General features: G+C 46.5%; 9 protein-coding genes across 9 annotated transcripts; 4 read left to right on the top strand and 5 right to left on the bottom strand.

Annotated features, from left to right (window-relative positions):
* Positions 1-790: 790 nt before the first annotated feature.
* On the bottom strand, positions 791-1,315 carry SERLADRAFT_398942 (uncharacterized protein; the record flags this gene model as incomplete). Its single annotated transcript, XM_007322204.1, has 2 exons — positions 791-937; positions 996-1,315. The coding sequence occupies 2 exons, from the start codon at positions 1,153-1,155 to the stop codon at positions 912-914; spliced, it is 186 nt and encodes a 61-aa protein (XP_007322266.1).
* A 402-nt stretch (positions 1,316-1,717) lies between these two features.
* Positions 1,718-2,378, bottom strand: SERLADRAFT_452442 (uncharacterized protein; the record flags this gene model as incomplete). Its single annotated transcript, XM_007322205.1, has 2 exons — positions 1,718-1,965; positions 2,035-2,378. The coding sequence occupies one exon, from the start codon at positions 2,358-2,360 to the stop codon at positions 2,040-2,042; it is 321 nt and encodes a 106-aa protein (XP_007322267.1).
* Positions 2,379-4,634: 2,256 nt separating this feature from the next.
* Positions 4,635-8,411, top strand: SERLADRAFT_452443 (uncharacterized protein; the record flags this gene model as incomplete). Its single annotated transcript, XM_007322206.1, has 7 exons — positions 4,635-4,950; positions 5,002-5,724; positions 5,783-6,014; positions 6,063-6,192; positions 6,298-7,165; positions 7,223-8,024; positions 8,087-8,411. 6 exons carry the CDS (start codon positions 4,635-4,637, stop codon positions 7,900-7,902), a joined length of 2,949 nt encoding a protein of 982 aa, XP_007322268.1.
* A 1,025-nt stretch (positions 8,412-9,436) lies between these two features.
* Positions 9,437-10,134, top strand: SERLADRAFT_441666 (uncharacterized protein; the record flags this gene model as incomplete). The annotated part of the gene is made up of 2 exons (XM_007322207.1): positions 9,437-9,559; positions 9,850-10,134. 2 exons carry the CDS (start codon positions 9,437-9,439, stop codon positions 10,132-10,134), a joined length of 408 nt encoding a protein of 135 aa, XP_007322269.1.
* A 503-nt stretch (positions 10,135-10,637) lies between these two features.
* On the bottom strand, positions 10,638-11,888 carry SERLADRAFT_476341 (uncharacterized protein; the record flags this gene model as incomplete). Its single annotated transcript, XM_007322208.1, has 3 exons — positions 10,638-10,997; positions 11,053-11,295; positions 11,354-11,888. 3 exons carry the CDS (start codon positions 11,732-11,734, stop codon positions 10,941-10,943), a joined length of 681 nt encoding a protein of 226 aa, XP_007322270.1.
* Positions 11,889-11,997: 109 nt separating this feature from the next.
* Positions 11,998-12,978, bottom strand: SERLADRAFT_476344 (uncharacterized protein; the record flags this gene model as incomplete). The annotated part of the gene is made up of 3 exons (XM_007322209.1): positions 11,998-12,489; positions 12,565-12,845; positions 12,903-12,978. 2 exons carry the CDS (start codon positions 12,567-12,569, stop codon positions 12,297-12,299), a joined length of 198 nt encoding a protein of 65 aa, XP_007322271.1.
* Positions 12,979-13,002: 24 nt separating this feature from the next.
* SERLADRAFT_476345 (uncharacterized protein) lies at positions 13,003-14,895 on the top strand (the record flags this gene model as incomplete). Its single annotated transcript, XM_007322210.1, is given in 5 exon segments — positions 13,003-13,197; positions 13,216-13,294; positions 13,323-13,696; positions 13,757-13,990; positions 14,072-14,895. The coding sequence occupies 3 exon segments, from the start codon at positions 13,565-13,567 to the stop codon at positions 14,123-14,125; spliced, it is 420 nt and encodes a 139-aa protein (XP_007322272.1).
* Positions 14,896-15,479: 584 nt separating this feature from the next.
* SERLADRAFT_452448 (uncharacterized protein) lies at positions 15,480-16,085 on the bottom strand (the record flags this gene model as incomplete). Its single annotated transcript, XM_007322211.1, has 3 exons — positions 15,480-15,609; positions 15,659-15,902; positions 15,957-16,085. The coding sequence occupies 3 exons, from the start codon at positions 16,020-16,022 to the stop codon at positions 15,602-15,604; spliced, it is 318 nt and encodes a 105-aa protein (XP_007322273.1).
* A 140-nt stretch (positions 16,086-16,225) lies between these two features.
* On the top strand, positions 16,226-17,199 carry SERLADRAFT_398952 (uncharacterized protein; the record flags this gene model as incomplete). The annotated part of the gene is made up of 3 exons (XM_007322212.1): positions 16,226-16,572; positions 16,633-16,866; positions 16,938-17,199. 3 exons carry the CDS (start codon positions 16,441-16,443, stop codon positions 16,989-16,991), a joined length of 420 nt encoding a protein of 139 aa, XP_007322274.1.
* Between the last annotated feature and the right edge of the window lie 1,165 nt (positions 17,200-18,364).

Genomic DNA, 18,364 nt, shown 5'->3' on the forward strand with positions numbered 1-18,364 from the left:
CCGGAGCCGTTTACACGGAACAGAAAAGATCTGCAGAAGAAGTACAAAAAGGTGAAGGGCGAAGCGACAGCATCGTGATGGCAGATGCGGGCAGAGGTCTTCTCACCGTTGCCGATGGACTAACAAACACAAAACCGAACGAGTCAAGGTCTATCCTATGACGCAGCCTGCATATATGTGTCATAATTATTTATTCATCGGTCTGATGCGGGGGAAGATGGCTGGAAGACGGCATGCGACGCTATGCATTTACTGTACCCGAAGAAATCCTAACAATTGTGGCGGAACAGAGGGGGCCTAATCAACTTGAGTCAGTCGATTCTTTGGCGATCGCAGCTTGATCTACAGTACAGCTGAAACGACAATAATTTATCGTGTTCAGGGTTCGAGGTGATGGCCAAGTTACGGTAAGCCATTTTCTGTCCACCCGCATGCAAAACCCTACAGAGGATGTCAGAAATGATGACATACACAAGAGTACAAAGTGCAGACCTGCCTAATATTGGGCTTTAGTGTATTTTTTTACTGGGAAAACGTCTTTCCACATGGGAGGCTACGCTACTTGAAACTTGTGTCAATGGTGGCACGGTCCCCTGGGCGAGTTCCTGTGAGTTGTTGAACAAGATAAAGTTACATCTTTCCTCTCGAGTCGAAGGGCCAACGCTGCAATAACCCTTTTTGGAAAGCGCTAAGCGCTCGCCGCTTGCATCTGCATCCATCTTTTCCCGATGGGCGTTAGATGGGCGGTAAGTATCCAAGACTTGTCAAAGTTCGTTTACTGTAACTTGAAGCTTGAAGTTGTAGCGACATAATCGAAAAATCATGCAAGCACCCCGTGTAAAATCTGGCGAAAACTGACGTTCTGCCCGGTTGCAATCGTTTGAATGGATGTTCTTGACTATGCAAATTTTTTAGGTCCAGGCGATAATATTGGACTGTAGGTTCTATACACGTCTGCCTTAGCTCACACCCACTGATCACTATTCTATCTACAGCCAGGTGACGCAGTGCTCTTGCTTGCACAACTACCGATCTGGATCGAGTGTACATTGAATCAAGTTTGTGTGGCTTGGACGTCTTGAAAAGCTCACCAATAGTGCTAGCGTTGGACAGTGTTGTCGACGATATCGTCAAGCTTCTTAATGCTAGGATCATTATCTAGCGATCGTAGCTTGATTCAATTCCTGTCCATTCCCGCTGCGTCCTGATGGCACATCTGTCGTTTCGGATGAAGGATGCAGTATCTGTTATTTTGCATCACATACATCATAGTGTGTGCGATGCGATGTTTGTTTTCTTTGAATACTGACATTACTTCCTCTGGCTCGACGTCCACGACAGCGGTATTGTCCATTTATGAATGCAATATTTTGCGCCACCCATCGAAGGTACGGTAAATTGTTCCATATATCTTCTCCGTCTTTGAACGGGTTTGGGTTTTGTCCTGCCTTCCAGTCTATAATGCCCTATGTGCATCTCACCCCCTCTTGCTCAAGATCAAATGACATCAGATATCTCGCATTGCCATCCAAGCGGTATATTACTCGCAAGGCCATCAGTAAAATGTCAACTTTCTTTGAAGACCTTAACTCAGCTTATAACGATTTTAAGAGTGATTAAGATCGGTTTGGTGCCAAGGGACCTATGGATTTTCAAGACGAGAAAAGTTTGATTAAGGACACTCAATTTCTTGAATCTCACTGAGTACGACTTTGAACAAACTTGAACAACTCTTGAATTTTTATTAAGGCATTAAGAAGTAACTCCTAAGATGAAAGCAAGATATTTTCGAGAACCGGAACAAGTAGCATTAAATGAGAATAAGAAAAAGTCAGTGCTCCAAGTTGTAAAAGACGAAACACAATTCAAGACACAATTATCACCAAAACAAACTGAGCAGGGATGTGGAAAGAGTCTACAAGGAATTCATGATAGCTGGGGAAAACACTAAATGTATTTGATCATCTATGCACCCCAACGCAAAAAACCTGTAATGAGCATGAATGCGAGGGCACACATACAAGGAACACTTACACAGCCTAAACATCAGCTAGACGGGCTCGAGGGTCAGCACCTCCATCTGTACTTGTGGCCGGCTGTTTAGAGCGTCCTTTTCCAACAACGTAGGTGCTTGCTTTTGCCACTATGTCGTCCATCGTCTCTTGTTTGAGTGCTTTGATTGATGTAGCATAATAGCGAGTAGCCTCGCCCCAGTTCGTGTCAGAGAACGCCGCATGGCTACCGGTTGTTTTGCCAGTAGCCCTGTTGAGCTCTCGAACCGGCTTGACTTTCCGAGCTACGGAACCTACTTGGGATTGCGTTACTGGCGGGTCCCAGGTGATTTTTCTCTCAGCCCACATAGTAAATGCACGTTCAACCTATATTCAGGCTTTAGTAGAGACCTCGAAATGATGCTGGTTTTGTACTCACGGCTGCTGCGCTCATCGCTAGGGCCCCTACCGGTGGATACTTCTTAGTGTCTGTGGCATTACTAGGCACACTGTCAGCTCGCAATACCTCAACATCAATAGATGTGTTAACTGCTGCAAGGTGGGCCGCAAATGTTTGCAGGACAAATGGCGACCGAAAGAGACCACGAAATCCCTAAAAACAAAATGTGAGCCAAATATGATGTATTATGAGACCACATACCGAGGGATCATCCCCTATTTCTTCGTAGAGGTATGCAAAACCAGTGAGAACTTCACTAGCAAATTCTTGACGGGCGTGATAAGTTGTGTAAGCGGGATCAGATTCAAAGAAGTGCTCCACCATGGCCATGGCAGTAGAACCAAAACCACTTCGCCATTCCGAAAGACGTTGAGAGGCCTAAGAGCTAGTGAAAGAAATAACAAGACAAAAGACAAAATAAAACTCACCACAAGATAGACAGGGTCTTGTACAGTGATAGCGTGGCGAATGTTGGGATAGATAGCATCCCAGGCCAGTTGCATGGCCCAGACTGCCTTGGTGTCGCTAATGTTCCAGGGATTCTCGCAGGTCCCAACCCACTTCTCATACGTTGTGATAAAAGTGTTGCGCCAACGGCCACCCTCCATGCAACCCTCCGGGAGGTCAGAGTTTGTGATTTTTGTCGGATGTTCAACTTTGATGCGCTTTAAGGGAGGCTTAACACCATCTCGAAATTTAACGAGGTTCTAGAGAAGAATAAGGTCAGTAAAAAACAAACTTGAACGGTTAACTCACAGTGCTTACGGTACGCTTTCCCTTAACAGCCTCTATGTACTCTTCTATCTCAACTTCATCCTCAAGTCCACCCGCCCGATATCCAATACCAGTGCCTTCATTTGTAGCTGACCACGTATTTGATGTGGATTGTGAAGAGAGCACCCGTTTCTTGTTGTTCGGATGAGATGTGCAAGCAGTGGAGTCTGTAGTGATGGGAAAGAGTGATGAAACGTCCTGCGAGTTTGTGCTGAGTTCATCTGCTTCGTTTGTTGTAGCATAGTTTGGCTTGTGAACATTTTTTCTCCATGAATTGATGCCTACAGATTTGCTATAGGATGGATCCGACACATTTGAATTGAGGCGTTGGTAGAAAAATAGAGTTATTTCGTTGAGGCAAAGCAGTTGATCAGTCATTCTGTAGAGATCAGATGAAAGAAATGTGCTGACCTTCCACGTGGTCTTTGCGCACCATATTGGGGCTTAGCCAGCGTCAGGTCGGAAGCTGCACTTCCTTGTTGCCTTAAGGCTACAATGGCACCTCGAATGCCTGAGTCGTTGCCTGCTTTCTTCTTTTTCTTGGGGACGAGCTCCTCTATGTCACTCTCTTCCAAACCTCCATTGTTGTCTCCATCATCAGCTCCATCATCAATTCCTCCATCAACTCCATCATCAGCTTGGAAGTCCAGCTGAGAAGAACACATCATATCGATGTCTCTATCATCAATTCCTTCATTAACTCCATCATTGGTTTGAAAGTCCAGCTGAGAAGAACACATCATACCAATAGCTCCATCAATTCCTTCATCAACTCCGTTATCAACTCCATCATCAGCTGAGAAGAACACATCATACCTTGTTCGTCTTTTTTGCTCTCTTTGCTGCCTACTGATTCTTCTTCATCCTCGCTATCTGGGATGACCTTCAGGCTGCTTTTACGGCGTGCAAGATGGGACTGGCGCCACTGGGAAGGAATAGGTGCCACAGAATCTTCCCTGCCATCCTCGATGTCAGGGCTGTCTTTCTTACTTACCTGGCGCCGTTGGGAGGGAGGGAGCATAGGTATATTGTCTTCTATGTCTTCTCTGGCATTTTTATTTTCAACCTTTGCTGCAGCAGCAAGACCAAGCTTCATAGCTTGCACCAACTCCTTTTTGGTGAGTTTAAACTGTTCTTTCTCTTGCGCTACCTCCGCTCGAGAACGACGTTTTGGTTCCAGGTCAAGTAGAATTTTCCCGGGGTGTTGATGGGCATTTTTAGCACGAGTTACTGGGCGAGACATGGGGGGAAGATGGATGGACAAAGCTTTACGTGGAAGAGAGAAAACGGAGTTCAGGACTAATAGTAGGTAATTTTCAAATGAAATTTTCTGTGTTACTTCGGAACTAAAGCTTTCTCACACATAGTATGATTGCTCTTACGTTCTTTACTAGTAGACTCGAACAACAATGCCTCCCCAGATATATCATCACAAACCCGCCCGGCCACACCACAGCAGCTTAACTATACCCTGCGAGAATTCTCAGTGCAACCGCTGGTTTCGCAGTGTCTCCGGTTTGAAAAAACATGTGCGCTCTTGTCATGTCAGCGCCCCCAGCCATCCACTTCCTCCTGAGCACCCAGCACTTTCACCACCAGCTGAAAACGAACTAGAAAGCAACTTCGAACCATTTGACGGACAGGATGAGCAAGAAAATCCGCTATCCAATGAGCCATTAGAAGATCAGGCTCAATGTGAGATTGAATACCATCCTTTTCTAGATGGTATGTTGTCTATGTTTTCTAATGGGCGTTATTCCTGCTGAAAACTCACAGGACGGCCTTGTGATGAAAACGGGAACTTTCTACCTCCTGGAGCAAAACCTGTACTACCCGAAACCCCGTCAACCAATGATTGGTCCCCATACCGGGATCGTGTTGAGTTTGAGACGGCGGAACTCCTCTACAAAAAGGTACAGATGTCTGGGGGAGATATTAATGCCCTTGTAGATCTGTGGAGGGCCTCGTTCATCAAAAATGGTCTGGCTGATGAAGATGTCCCTTTTGCAAACAAGGACGACTTGTACCGAGTAATTGACTCGACTTCCGGCAGTGACGTGCCATGGGAGTCTTTCTCTCTCTCATATAATGGCGAGCTTCCCGAAGAAGACCCCCCAGAGTGGATGAAACAGGAATTTGATGTTTGGTTTAGGAGTCCGCATGCCATCATTCAAAACATGCTATCTAATCGAGACTTCTGTGGTGAAACCAATTTCATGCCTTACCGGAAGTTTAGCAAGAAGGGAGAGCGAGAATATAAAGACTTCATGTCAGGGGAGTGGGCCTGGAAGCAGGCCGACAAGATCTCCGTGGATCCAACAACCCATGGCTCATCATTCGTGCCTGTTATTCTAGGCAGCGATAAGACCACAGTGTCAGTTGCGACAGGCCAAAATGAATATTATCCAGTGTATATATCCATTGGAAATGTTCACAATAATGTCCGACGAGCACACAGGAATGCTGTTGCATTGCTGGGCTTTCTGGCCATTCCAAAGAGTTTGTTCTATTCAACAATATTTTTTCTTTGCGTATACTAAAGCTAACACCTTTTCAGCTGAGAAGAAGTATGCAAATGACGTCAAGTTTCGCAAGTTTCGCCGACAGTTATTCCACACCTCCCTGGCTCGCATTCTTCAAGATCTCAAACCCGGGATGCTAGTTCCGGAGGTTCTACGATGCACTGACATGCATTTTAGGCGTGTTATCTATGGTATTGGTCCATACATAGCTGATTATCCGGAGCAGGCTCTTCTTGCATGTATAGTTCAAGGGTGGTGTCTCGGTAAGTGGCTTTCTTATACGGTACTATTCAGACTAATATCTGATTCTCATAGCTGTATTGCCTGGCCTAACAATCTTGATGGCGAAGGTGGTCGGCGCTCAGAAGATCACACAGAGGTTCTTGCAAACTTCCTCAGTCCAGTGGTTTTGTGGGACCAATATGGTATTGTTAGCGACATAGTAGTGAGTCTTTTACATTCGAACGAATCCTGTTCTTTCTCATTTGCCAACCCTTTTACATTCGAACGAATCCTGTTTTTTCTTGTTCACCAACCCACACTCAAACAGCCATTCACACATGATTTCCCTCGTGCCGACATACATGAAATTCTGGCTCCTGATCTTCTTCACCAAGTCATCAAAGGTACTTTTAAGGATCACCTTGTGACTTGGGTAGAGGATTACCTCCATCTAACATATAGCAAGAAGCGGGCTGACGAGATTTCGGATGACATTGACCGACGGATTGCAGCAGTTCCCTCGTTTCCTGGCCTTCGACGATTTCCTCAAGGCCGTGGATTCAAGCAGTGGACCGGCGACGATTCAAAGGCTCTCATGAAGGTGTACCTCCCCGCTATTGAAGGGCATGTCCCCCCAGACATAATACGCACATTCCAGGCTTTTCTCGACTTCTGTTACTTGGTACGGCACGATACTCACAGTGACAGCACCATCCAGAAAGTGCAAGATGCCGTCAAGGATTTCCACCACAGCCGCACCATTTTTGAGACACTAGGTGTCCGACCAACAGGGTTCTCTCTCCCACGACAGCATTCACTACAACATTATCCATGGCTCATTCGAATGTTTGGGTCTCCAAACGGCCTCTGTTCGTCAATAACGGAATCACGACACATTACGGCTGTAAAAGAACCATGGCGCCGGTCAAGCAGATTTGAAGCACTTGGTCAGATGTTGCTGATCAACCAGAGGCTCGACAAACTTGCGGTCTCTAGGGTGGACTTTACAGCCCGTGGGATGCTTTCAGGCAGTATCCTAGACTATGTAAAGAATTATCACAATGATGCAATGGAGGCTACAAGAGCTCTGGATACAAGAGCGGAGCACCACAACACCGAAGACAACAACAACGGGGATAGTGGGCCGGTCCCAGGTCCATTGACACCTGGCTATGTCAAACCATCGGTTCGCCGTTGTACGTTTTATTTCACTGCTATTTACATGTATATTATACTGATGGCTATCTTTTTAGTGCGTCAATATTCAACAAACTGCCACAAACTCAGTGTGCAGCTCAACCAACCCCGCCTTGTTGAGTTACTCCGGCGCTTCCTTTACAGCCAAGCGCACATGAACAACCATGACGCGCCCTCAGCCTTTAATATACCCCTGCACCAATGCCCCATGTTCAATTCGAGGGTAGTTGCGACGCACTCGGCAGTCGCATATTTCTATGCGCCAAGCGACTGCAGTGGAATCGGTGGTATGCGCCGAGAAACAATTCGTGCCACGCCTTTGTGGCGAAAGCATGCGGCTCGTTACGACTGTGCTTTTGTCGAGCGCGATCCTTCAATTCCAGGAATCCGAGGACTCGATGTCGTTCGCATTTTTGCATTCCTTTCTTTCTCACATGATAATACTACTTATCCATGTGCTCTTATACAGTGGTTCTCTCATATTCTGGATGAGCCTGATGAACTCACTGGGTTGTGGAAGGTCCAGCCTGATACAAATGACGATGGATCACCCAGTCTCGAAATTATTCATTTAGACTGTATCTTTCGTAGTGCACATCTCATGCCTGTATTCGGCGATTATGGTCATCGGTTCATCCCATCTGACATTGATTTCACTAACTCACTAGATAAATTTCCTACGTTCTACATTAATAAATATATAGACCATCATGCCTTCGGACTTAGCCAAGGATGATTCATAACTTGTCAAACTTGATTTTATACTTCATGTACTTGGACCACGCTTGGATAACACTTTGCTCAAAATGTCTGAATGCTTCTACTTAGACCAGCCTACGTGTCTAAATGAAGTTGAAGGTGAATTGGCTCGCTTTCTTGTTCACTTGATAGAGCTTTAATTCCTTATATTTCTTGAACAGTCTTGAAAGTCAGCAAAGCGTGACCAAGTTCCGTCAAGAAATTTGACACTTTACTGATGAACGCACGCTTTCATATCATGTCAAGTGATACTCCAACAACAACGTCGAATGGTTGCTTTTGAACACGTCTCCTCTAAAATACGATGCCAAGTTGAGACCTTGAGGTTCAACACACATCGGTATCTGCTATACGTATACAAGGGTGATCGTGGCTTGCGTGATGCGTCTGTTTTTGTCCGCCTCATAATCTGTGAGTTTCATCTTTGTTCGGCCTCCACGGCGCTGGTATTGTCCACTCGGACAGTATTTGATATCTTGTAAAAGGCATGTTAGAAAGTTCTGCATAAAAGTACTAAATTGACGCTTAAATCACCTCGCAGGTACCACAAAATGGATGGGTTTCGTTCATACCTTCAAGCTCAACTACTAGTCATTGTATCCCAACCTCGCCCATCAAAATCAAATTATCACTCCCAACTATTACACTGCTTTTTTTTAGCTACACACGTTCTCCAATACGCTAAGGCAGACCCCAGCCACATGTTCGAAACGCTGTTCGGCGCTTTTACCTTGGAACTATGATACCTACAACAAGGTCTAGAACACGCCGATATGTGTCGCGACTCGTGAACGCCATTGCACGACGCAACTGTCTTCATCCCCCTTGAGCTCTGCTGTCTCCTCAGTTTTGGTTGGACTTGTATGGCGGTGATATCAACCACTTGCTCGCGTACTCAATACCATACCGCGATTGGAGGTATGGAAATTTTCTTTACATACGAGCACTGGATTCATGCGAACTGCCTTGTAGATAACAAAAAACTTTCTCTCTTCTTGCACTCATGGTGCTCTACAACAAATGATGTGCATCGCATCCTTACCTAGCGAAATCAACTCATGTACAGCTATCCTCTTATACGTAAAGAAAAGGACGATCACGATATCGAAGCCCTGCTTGGAATGGGTGCCTTTGCTGTGGTACCAGAACAACGTCCTGTTGCGTATACCCAGCTCCAGTATTGGTTGGAAGTCGAACCCGCTCCATAACGTACGCGTATGATCGTCTGAGTCACCCTTGACTTTCTGTTAGTGTTTGGTATCGATCAAAGGTTCGCTAAATTTCTCTACATATTGGATTCATTTTTGACGATAGGACGGGATTTGGTTTCGCACATACTCCTATGCGATGTCGGTGCTATAGTTGCCCTAATATACCTTATATCTTCCCTGCTGGCAGGACCAACTCTTATCAATCAGCCTCGGGTTCAAACAACTTGGAAGTATCCCAACTGCATGGATAAACTGTAACCCCCACAACAAGGCCCTGGCGTCTACAAGCCCAATAAGAACATGCCAATACCCCATCGAGTATCGCTGAATCATCGCATTCATGATACAGTCCCATCGTCCGCGGTTCTCTTCGCTTCATCTCCCGATCCCTTGTACGACATCCAATGCCATGATGATGTGCAGGTATGTGCAGTGCTCGGTACGGTGCGACGTCTTTCTTCCGTATCAGATGTGTTACTTGACTTGGCAGATCACTGAGGACGCGACGTTGATGATGAGCGTTTGCATTTTATTTCGCTTTCTGCAGTGTACGTACACTGCATGTGTCATGGATGAGCTGTTTGAGGTTACGCACACAGTGAATGAATACCTATCTTGCCCTTGCATTCTGGAGCGTCATGACGGAACAAAAGGGGGAAAGCGCGCAGGCCATCACGTCTGGGGGTCCAAGTCTGCACCAAGGATCAAGCTAGGCTCCCGGGGCAAAGTCCACCGCAACCCATGATCACGAGCACCCTCCCCCACACGCCCACCCTGTCCAGGTCGCCGCTGCCCACCTGACCACCTTCGCAAGTTCGAATACGGTGAAGTTCCTCGGTACTCCCCGCGGCTGCTGTGATCAGCGGTTCATTCGATCAGGCTCCAACGATATCAAGAACGAAGTGGAAGACGAGAATAAGGCGATGATCTCGACCCGAGAATACCGGGCTAGAGTTGAACATGGTCTGCCAATAATAGACGAAGGACCGTTGTTCTAGCGCTATTCCTCGGATTTGGTAGGGGTATGGGCTTGAGCGTGGCTGAGCGCTGAGTGCTGAGCGTTTCAATGTTCAGTGAACAAGGCGCTATTCAGCATGTCATGTGCACCTGCAGTCTAAGCGCTTGGTATACGTCAAGTCTATGTTGAGGATATTACTGTTACCCGTATACTGACGGCATATGCGTTTCGTGAAACATCAGCATCAGCCCATTTTGTGAAACCATGATCGCGAACTTTTGCTCTGTTTTTGGTGATCCATTGAGGCTTCTTGAAAGAAATGATGAACTTGGGATAACACCTGCCGGCTGAAGCGCTGAAGGCTCGGCACAAATGGAGTGTCGATGATACGTTGAACCATGTAACATCATATTGTGATCTCTCACTCGTTCTACCAACTCTCGGATCTATGTGCAGTGGGCCTTTCTTACCCCTGGCATTCTCATTCCCCTGAAGCCCTCTCATGGAACGGTCCAGCTTCGGGGCACTTGCTGTTCTACACATGGGGCACATCAACAATGGATTCAACCATGCACTGCGATAAACGTTATCATTCCACGTTGGCGTCTTGTACAGTATAATTGACCCGGGCATTAACGACGACGTACTCCACAACAATGTCCACAATACAAACAGATTATGATAGCAAAAAGCATCGTATCAACTTCGTAACAGTCGTAATAGTGCTATGTAATATAGTCAAGAAGATTGTTCTAAAATGTTCACAAAGTCCAGCAACAGAAAAAAGGTCCATCTCGGCTAAACAACCAGTCCGAAAAAGAAAGAAATAGTCATGCAGCAATCGTCCTAATTAGTAATGTTCATGGAGACATTGTGGAACTCCATGTAGGGGTTGTATCCAGCCTGTAATAGTGAGGTTAAGGCAGGAATTACAATGAATTGGGAATAGGAAACTTACGCCAATGAGTGCAACGTGAGTGACCGACAACAGAGCAGATCCATTTTGGAAAGAGGGTGGTATCTGAACTGTGAAGTTCTGGTTGGGCTGCTGGTGCATTGGGTTGGGGTTGGGTTCTACTGGGCTGAAGTTTCCATTGTAGAGGATAGTTCCGAGCCACTCCGACGGAGGTAGACATGCCCTCGTAGCGCAAGACTGGAGAGCGATGACGACGGCTACCTCTTCAGAACCCGACAAGGAGTTCTATAACAAGCTCAGTAAAAAAAGGAATCGATTGACTGTGACGAACAAGGAGACTCACGGGGCGCTCAACGTCAACGGTAAAGTTACTGCCAGGGGAAAGTGATACGCCATTCGAAGGTGCGGTGACGAACACGTTCTGGGCATAGGCAGCAGTAGCGAACAAGGATCCGACGATGAAAGGGATGAATCTCATGGCGATTAGTGACAGAAAGTTAAGAGAGTAGTAGTGGTGATATGTTTTCTGGGTGGAGAACGAAGATGGAAAACATACGAATTTTAAATGGGTATTTATACTATGTAGGGCGTATGGCAGTGGCGGAAATGACCCCGTTGGATTACGTAGAGGAAAAAAGGAAAATATGCACCGCCCGAGGAATAAAGCGGAGTGGGCATGCAAGCGGGCATGGTTGACCGAAAATGAACGGGGACAGGAGATCATGGGACGCCCGTGCAGAAAGAAGCCCCACTTCGCGGTGAACACGTTTAGACCAGAAGTCAGCTTTTGCGAAGGAATCAATAATCATGATGCGGCAGTGGGGCTGCACCGGGTACAGTATGAAGGCAGCCAAAGCGATACTGAGAGCTTGAATGGTATCTATGCCCAAAACCTACGTTCATAAGATGAGACAGAGAAATGCCATGTTTACACCTGACGTTGCAATGGCAGCTTTCTTTTACATTAATGCCCTCAAGAGGAAAACGTTTGGTTCTGTCCTGGTAGTTTTGGAGTATGAATGTACATGGGTTTTTAAACAGGTTACGTCATGCAAACCCTATTCTACGCCGGCCTTGAAAAGTTGGTTGCTTTTCGTCGATCCTTCCTCTCTGCCTCGAGGACTCAACGTTCCCACCACCACCCTCGAATGCGAACAAAAAACGCTTGCAGTTGCTTAGGACCTCCCCCCACCGTGGTAGAATCTTGCTAACTGGAGTAGCAGTCGTGCTAGAAATCACTCTAGTGCGATCAGTGAGGTCGTGTCGTCAAAAGCTCACTCAAAGCACTAAATGTCCCGCATCTTCAGGCTCAAATACATTACCGTGTTCGCGATTTCTGCAAGCCCGTTAGCACACTGTTGGTCACCGGCAGTGCCGTTCAACGTTCGACTTGAAGATAGATGGAACTTGGCAGTACTAGTACTATGGCTCTGCCATGTTGCTGATCCCGCTAAATAGATGTATCCGCCCATACCTCGTCTGCTCGTACGAGACACAGTCTTAGTAAGAGTTGACAAGATGTGATTCGTCAACCCACTCAGTAAACTCACTCACCTCATCGCTTGTGGTTTCTAGAGCACAACTGCACGTCAGTCGTTCCTCCCAGCTACATGATATATAATGGACCCCAATGTCGCCATTCAAATATCAAGGTTACAATTCAGGTTCCCCCTTTTCAAGGCTGGAACTATTGGCTTGGTGTCGATCACTAACGCAAGACCTCGTCCTGTTCAATTGTAGCCATAGTTGTATGCGCTATGCAATACTGTTCAAGTCTCCCCCGAAGGTAGCGCTTGATCTTGAAACAGCTTTTGTAACGGCATCACAATTTAATCCTGGAACTGATGTTTCAAACATATTTTTACTACGATCCAAGCAGTTGGACAACATACCTAGTCATTGTTTCCCTCATTCAACTATCAGTCTTTGAACACTGTACTAAGTACGAGTGTCATGCATGTCATGTCCGAATTGCACCGAGCATTAGACCGGAGTATGAATGTGATTACGTCATCGTCTATTTTGGACGCCCTTGTTCTGCTCCAGCCATCTTCGAACGTTGGCGAGCTTTAGGTTCTGCCTCATGCATCAAGCGTTCCAAACATGCCCTAGCGTCTGGCAAGTTATTGCATGAACACGTGCTCAAGCTCTATTCCAGTCCTACCACCCACAAAGGCGTCTTTTGAAATCATCTTTCGCCTTCACAGGATGTTGCCAATTGTGATTTGATTGACGGGATGTAATGCCCAGGCCATGGAACAACCCTACTCATCCTCGAAACTTCCCGGAAATCCCAACAAATCCAGTGCATCTTATCGCCGGCATCTCCTTCCAAACAGGCACCACTGGTTCTGCCTCACTCCGGCTCACCCATCACCGTGTTTACGGTTGGAAATAGGACCGACAACGTAAGGCCGTCATTGTTATTTTTTGAAACGCACAGCTTATATTTGGGTCCCCTGTATAAAAGGCTTACATTTCTATTATTTTAAACACCAGCTCTCCTCTACGACTTCGCTTTAGCTTATTCTAAATCCACTCCATAACCCAAGTCATGTTCAAGTCTATCATCTCCCTCGCTCTCTTCGCTGGTGCTGCTTTCGCCCAGAATGTCGCGATTGCCCACCCCGCTCAAGGCGCCTCGGTGGCTCCAGGTAGCACCTTGATTGTTCAGCTTGACAAGCCAGTAAGTGAAAATCATTTATATGTTCACGTCCTTTGCTAACAGTTAAACCTCTGTTTGTAGAACTCTCTGTCTCCTTCTGAAGAAGTTGCTGTTGTCATCGGCATTCAGTCTTGCTCTAAATATGCCTGCTCCGCTCCTGCCGATATTTTGGGTGAAATCTTGTACAACGGAGCTTACAACCCCGTGTACCACGAGCCCCAGTTGCCTCCTTACCAAAACATCTCCGTGACGATCCCAGCTTCATTCCCTAATGGAACTGCCCAGATCGGCATTGTTCACGTGAACCTGATCGGCGTACGTATTTCTGCCCCTGGTTATGCTGTTGTAGTGCCTTGCTTGTCGTAACATTCTGACATTGACGTTCTTTTCTTTCAGGCTGGTCCGATGCCCAACCTCCAGACTCTGAACCAGACGATCACGATCGCTTAAAATCAGGGATATGGGCCATTTGAAGCAACGACTAAAAATGAAAATATGAACAATTTAGCATGGGGTTTTCTTGATTATACTGGACATTATGATAGGACTATCTGACATTACATGATATGGGACTTTATATTCACAATGCACTTTTACTCTAATACTTTTTACCAGAGCTTGTTGTTATCCTAAACCAACGAACGATTTGGACATCAGAACTCTTGTCACTCCCACAGTTTGATAGTGTGAATTTCTGAAGACCTTACAGCAGATCAAGTGTGATCAGGAAAATATGTATCGAACATAGCCATATCATGTGCTTGCGTAATCAGCTGGAAATCATGAGCGCCTCAGGCCATTGCACATGACTAGATAGACTCTTTGGAATACCGCACCTCGTTCTCCCTACCCGCCCAGTCAAGTCTATCAGTACCACCTTCGATTCAGTGAACAAGACGTTGTTGGGTGGACGCAAGTCTCCAAATACAAGACCTTCACGGTGAAGATGGATGAGCGCCTCCTTGATCTGGGCCCTTGTATCCCGTGGCCAGGCGGCAGGAGAGATTGCGTGGGCGTGCTCTCCTTCGATGAAATCCATCACCACTATCCTGAGCGGACCGACGTATGGGCCACTGCATTTATGGGCGCCGCATGTGTCGTTGGCGCTTCTAGAGTCATCTTCACCGTCGAGGAGGCCGCAGAACAGGAGCTCGGGAGCGATGCCATGACGTGCCAAGCACGCATGTGCAAGTACGCCATACCGATCCACAAATTAAACCATCAACATTTTTTGGCCGATCCGAAATCGTTTCAGCTCGGAAAGTGACGTTCGTCGAGTCGTCCTCCAGCACGTCGAGGTATTTGAAAGATGTGGAGGAGCTGGAGCCGTGCTGGGTGGGGGTACGGGAAGTGGCGGGGATGCGGTGAGGTGGGAATCAGCGTGAGGTGGTCGTCGTAGGATGTACTGAGGGGAACTGTAAAGGTGCGCGCGAGCTGATAAAGATGCCCGTCTTCGTGTGTTCTTGCTTCGCCAAGCCACATAATATCAGCTGGACGATGAACTTATCGGTCCAGACAACACCGAGGATGGAGAGATAAGGACCTGAACCAGCGATGATAAACGTCGGACAGCAGCATTTCTCTAGAATGGAGGAGAGCTATTCTACCAATGAGATTTTGTGGTATGTATGGCAGCTGCAATACTCATGCAGTCGTCCATGGCGCTAACGGCATCCTCATCGGGCTCACATAGGGGATCGTGGATGCTGTTAAGGAACTGCGCGAAAACGGGATGAAATAATTCGATGGGGGGTGCGATGGTAACCACAGCCGGTGTATCTTGGGGGCCAACACAAGCATATAAGCCATCGTCAATCGCGGTGTTCCGGCTTTTTTGAAGTCTGAAGTGTTCTATGGATATGGATTCAAGTTTGGCGCATCTGGACGTTGCCATCGACGTAACTCGTTTTCTTAGAGTTCTGATTCCTATTGTCCTGTGAAGTTTTAAAAAGGAGGCACGTAAAGGTGTAAGATGTAACACACGATGATAGAGTCCGTGCAATGGTAGCTCCCTTGCCTCATCGTCCTTTTGCCATTCGAGCCTCCTGAATTCGTCGTCAGATAGCTTGTCGGGTGTGACGATGAGATGCAAATCATCTTGATCCAGATTTGTTCCAATAACTTTGTCAAGGGATTTAATAGGTTGCTGAAATTCTGCAACGCCTTTTAGATTAGTGGTTGCGATCCAGTCTAATGTGATTGACTCGATGTCAATCTTTTTGGTTGGCTGAAGAGCAATGAATGGGCCATGAGAAACAGAAAAGACATTTTATTTCCTCACTTTCCAGAAGTTTACAGACGGTGTACGAACACGACATTTGAAGTACGTCAGGATTTCTTGGTCCATAATTCACTGTGGCGTGATTGTAAAGAATCGTAAAGGTAAAGAGTCATAGCCATCTACATCCATATGCACACTAGACATTGGATTAGCCTCATCGAAATACCAGTATAGCCAGTTAACGCGGGGGAATGGAGTCGTGATGAGGTCACAGAATGTTGCGTGATGGACGGGATGTAATGCCCAGCTGTGCAAGAACCGGTGCTACTATCCTTAAAACACCACTGATTTTACCTCACTCCGGCACACCATCACCGTCTTTGCAGTAGGACCGACAACGTAAGGCTGCCATCATCATTTTTTGGAATGCACAGCCTATATGTGGATCCCCTGTATAAAAGGCTCAGGTATATTCAGCATTTTCAACATCATTTTTCGTCTACGACTTCCCCTCTAGCATAGTCTAAATTCACCCCATAAAGCCATGTTCAAGTCTATCATCTCCCTCGCTTTATTCACTGGTGCTGCTTTGGCCCAGGGTATATTATTTGGCAGCCCCGCTGAAGGCGCCTCGGTGGCTGCGGGCAGTGATTTGATTGTTCAGCTCGAGAAGCCAGTAAGTGAAATCATCTTCATATTCACGGCCATTTGCTAATGGCGAACGTTCTACCCATAGAACTCTCTGTCCTCGTCTGTGGAAGTTGCTGTTGTCATCGGCATCGAGTCGTGCTCGAATCAACCTTGTCCTGCTCCTACGGATATGATGGGTCAACTTTTGTATAACGGGCCTTACAACCCCGTGGCCCACGAGCCTCAGTTGCCTCATTATCAAAACATCTCCGTGACGATCCCAGCTTCGTTGGCCAAAGGAACTGCTCAGCTCAACATTCTTCACGTGAATTTGATCGGCGTATGTATTTCTGTCTTTTGTGACGTTGATATAGTACCTTCATTCTGACATATGACGTTCTTTTCTCTCAGGCTGGTCCGATCCCCAACCTCCAGATTCTGAACCGGACGATCACGATCACTTGAATCAGGGATATCGGACGGTAACGGCTGAAAATGAGAATTTGGACATTGACACGGGATTTTTCTTGTGATACTGGACAATCTGATAGAATCATCTGGCATTACATGGTATGGGACTTTACTCACAATGCACCTTGTTTTCAATGTTTTTACGATAATAATGTACCTTTTTTTGGATGATCAAATAGTAGCATGTTTGCTTGCTTTGACTATAATAATCTCTTGGGATCTAGACTTTGGACGTTGAACATGTTCAGTGAAATTAGATTTAGATTAGTGGCAGCTATAGTCACTAAAATTATCAACATCTCGAGGTCAGTCAGTTGAACATGCTGGATTCCGAGTATACAAGCACTGCACTGCCTGCAAATTTCTCCTGAAGATCATGTATCCCGAGTCTGACGCACGGTATTCAACTCGAATAGACAATGTGGCATTGGAAGGACGATGGACTGTACGACATCGTGATTGCTTGCCACCAGGCACAAGAAGACGACGGCTATGATGGGCGATAACATATCAGACTCGAATCTGACAAGCCTGTCATTTGTTTGATAAGCCTTGCCTCCAATCCAATCAGGTTGTGTCGGTCTTTGACTTCTGACATGTTCTTTACCACCTTCATTAGTGAACAGACGGCCTTCGTCTTATTCAACGCGAACCTGAAAGCGTGATCCACAAATCCGAGGATGATCCCTTGTGAGACCGTGAATGGTGAATAGAGAGCCGATGGTTGTCAAGCTCAAGTTCGAGATCGTGTCAAGGGGAACACGGAGGCCTGTGCACGGTTTACTTCAACGATGTGACTGTAGACGCCAGGAATGTACTGGCTTCAAGTAGCTCTTCATCTGAAATATCATGATAGAGGTCGAGTCCGCATTGCCATACCGCTTTTGCGAAATGTGCGTTGTTGAGTTGAAGGAAAGATTATCATAGAAAATGAATCCATGGCCATTGACTGACAACTGTCTGGATCAGACGAAACCGTGACACGCGAAAGTCGGAGTCGAAACAGAATAAGCTTCCAGGCGATCCTGCTGATGAAATCTCTCACCATCGTTTCATTCCAAGTCAGTACCGACATATCCTTCCGAGTACTCTATCACCATCCCCCTCGCCCAGCCTTGCTATCACCAAAGGCACTGCTATAGCTTATTGCGGTTCTATCCAACGCCGACAAGCGCTAGCAGGAGATGAGTCTGGCCGTCGCGGTGAAGATGGAATTTCATCACCGTCCATCTGCAGCGTGGTACATAATATCATGTAAGTTACAGCCTCACAATGATGACATCTGCCATAAAGTCAGGACATACCATACGGATGGATACAAACGGGTGTTTTGAGTGCCGTAGTGAGGCCCCATAGCGGATAGGTCA

The sequence above is a fragment of the Serpula lacrymans genome (assembly GCF_000218685.1).
Source record: "Serpula lacrymans var. lacrymans S7.9 unplaced genomic scaffold SERLAscaffold_12, whole genome shotgun sequence".
Classification (NCBI taxonomy): Eukaryota; Fungi; Basidiomycota; class Agaricomycetes; order Boletales; family Serpulaceae; genus Serpula; species Serpula lacrymans.